The following is a 202-nucleotide window of genomic DNA, read 5'->3' as shown; positions in this document are numbered from 1 at the left end:
TGGATGGCCAGGGACGCGATGGGCACGCCGTACAGGGAGGTCTCACCCACTTGGTTGGGCTTGAGGGTATTGGAGCCCTGGTACGGCTGCAGCTCTTGCTTTGAATTTGGGGAGGAGCTTGCATCTCTCCCATTTCCCATCTGACTGGCGATCGCCTCCATTCCCCCCCAAAACGCCCCTGCAAAACGAAATCGGGGAAAGG

General features: G+C 58.9%; 1 protein-coding gene across 1 annotated transcript in view; it reads right to left on the bottom strand.

Annotated features, from left to right (window-relative positions):
* SKOR1 (SKI family transcriptional corepressor 1) overlaps window positions 1-173 on the bottom strand; it is a 3361-nt gene extending 3188 nt beyond the window's left edge. The window contains 2 exon segments of the mRNA XM_031059660.1: window positions 1-2; window positions 5-173. The exon segment at window positions 1-2 is cut by the window's left edge and continues 507 nt beyond it. Of these exon segments, the coding sequence (XP_030915520.1) occupies window positions 1-2; window positions 5-161 (159 nt within the window). The 5' untranslated portion in view covers window positions 162-173.
* Between the last annotated feature and the right edge of the window lie 29 nt (window positions 174-202).

This window comes from Geospiza fortis, unplaced genomic scaffold (assembly GCF_000277835.1).
Source record: "Geospiza fortis unplaced genomic scaffold, GeoFor_1.0 scaffold2, whole genome shotgun sequence".
Taxonomy (NCBI): Eukaryota; Metazoa; Chordata; class Aves; order Passeriformes; family Thraupidae; genus Geospiza; species Geospiza fortis.
Note: the sequence above shows the minus strand (reverse complement) of the source record. Positions and strands in the feature narration are given on the sequence as shown.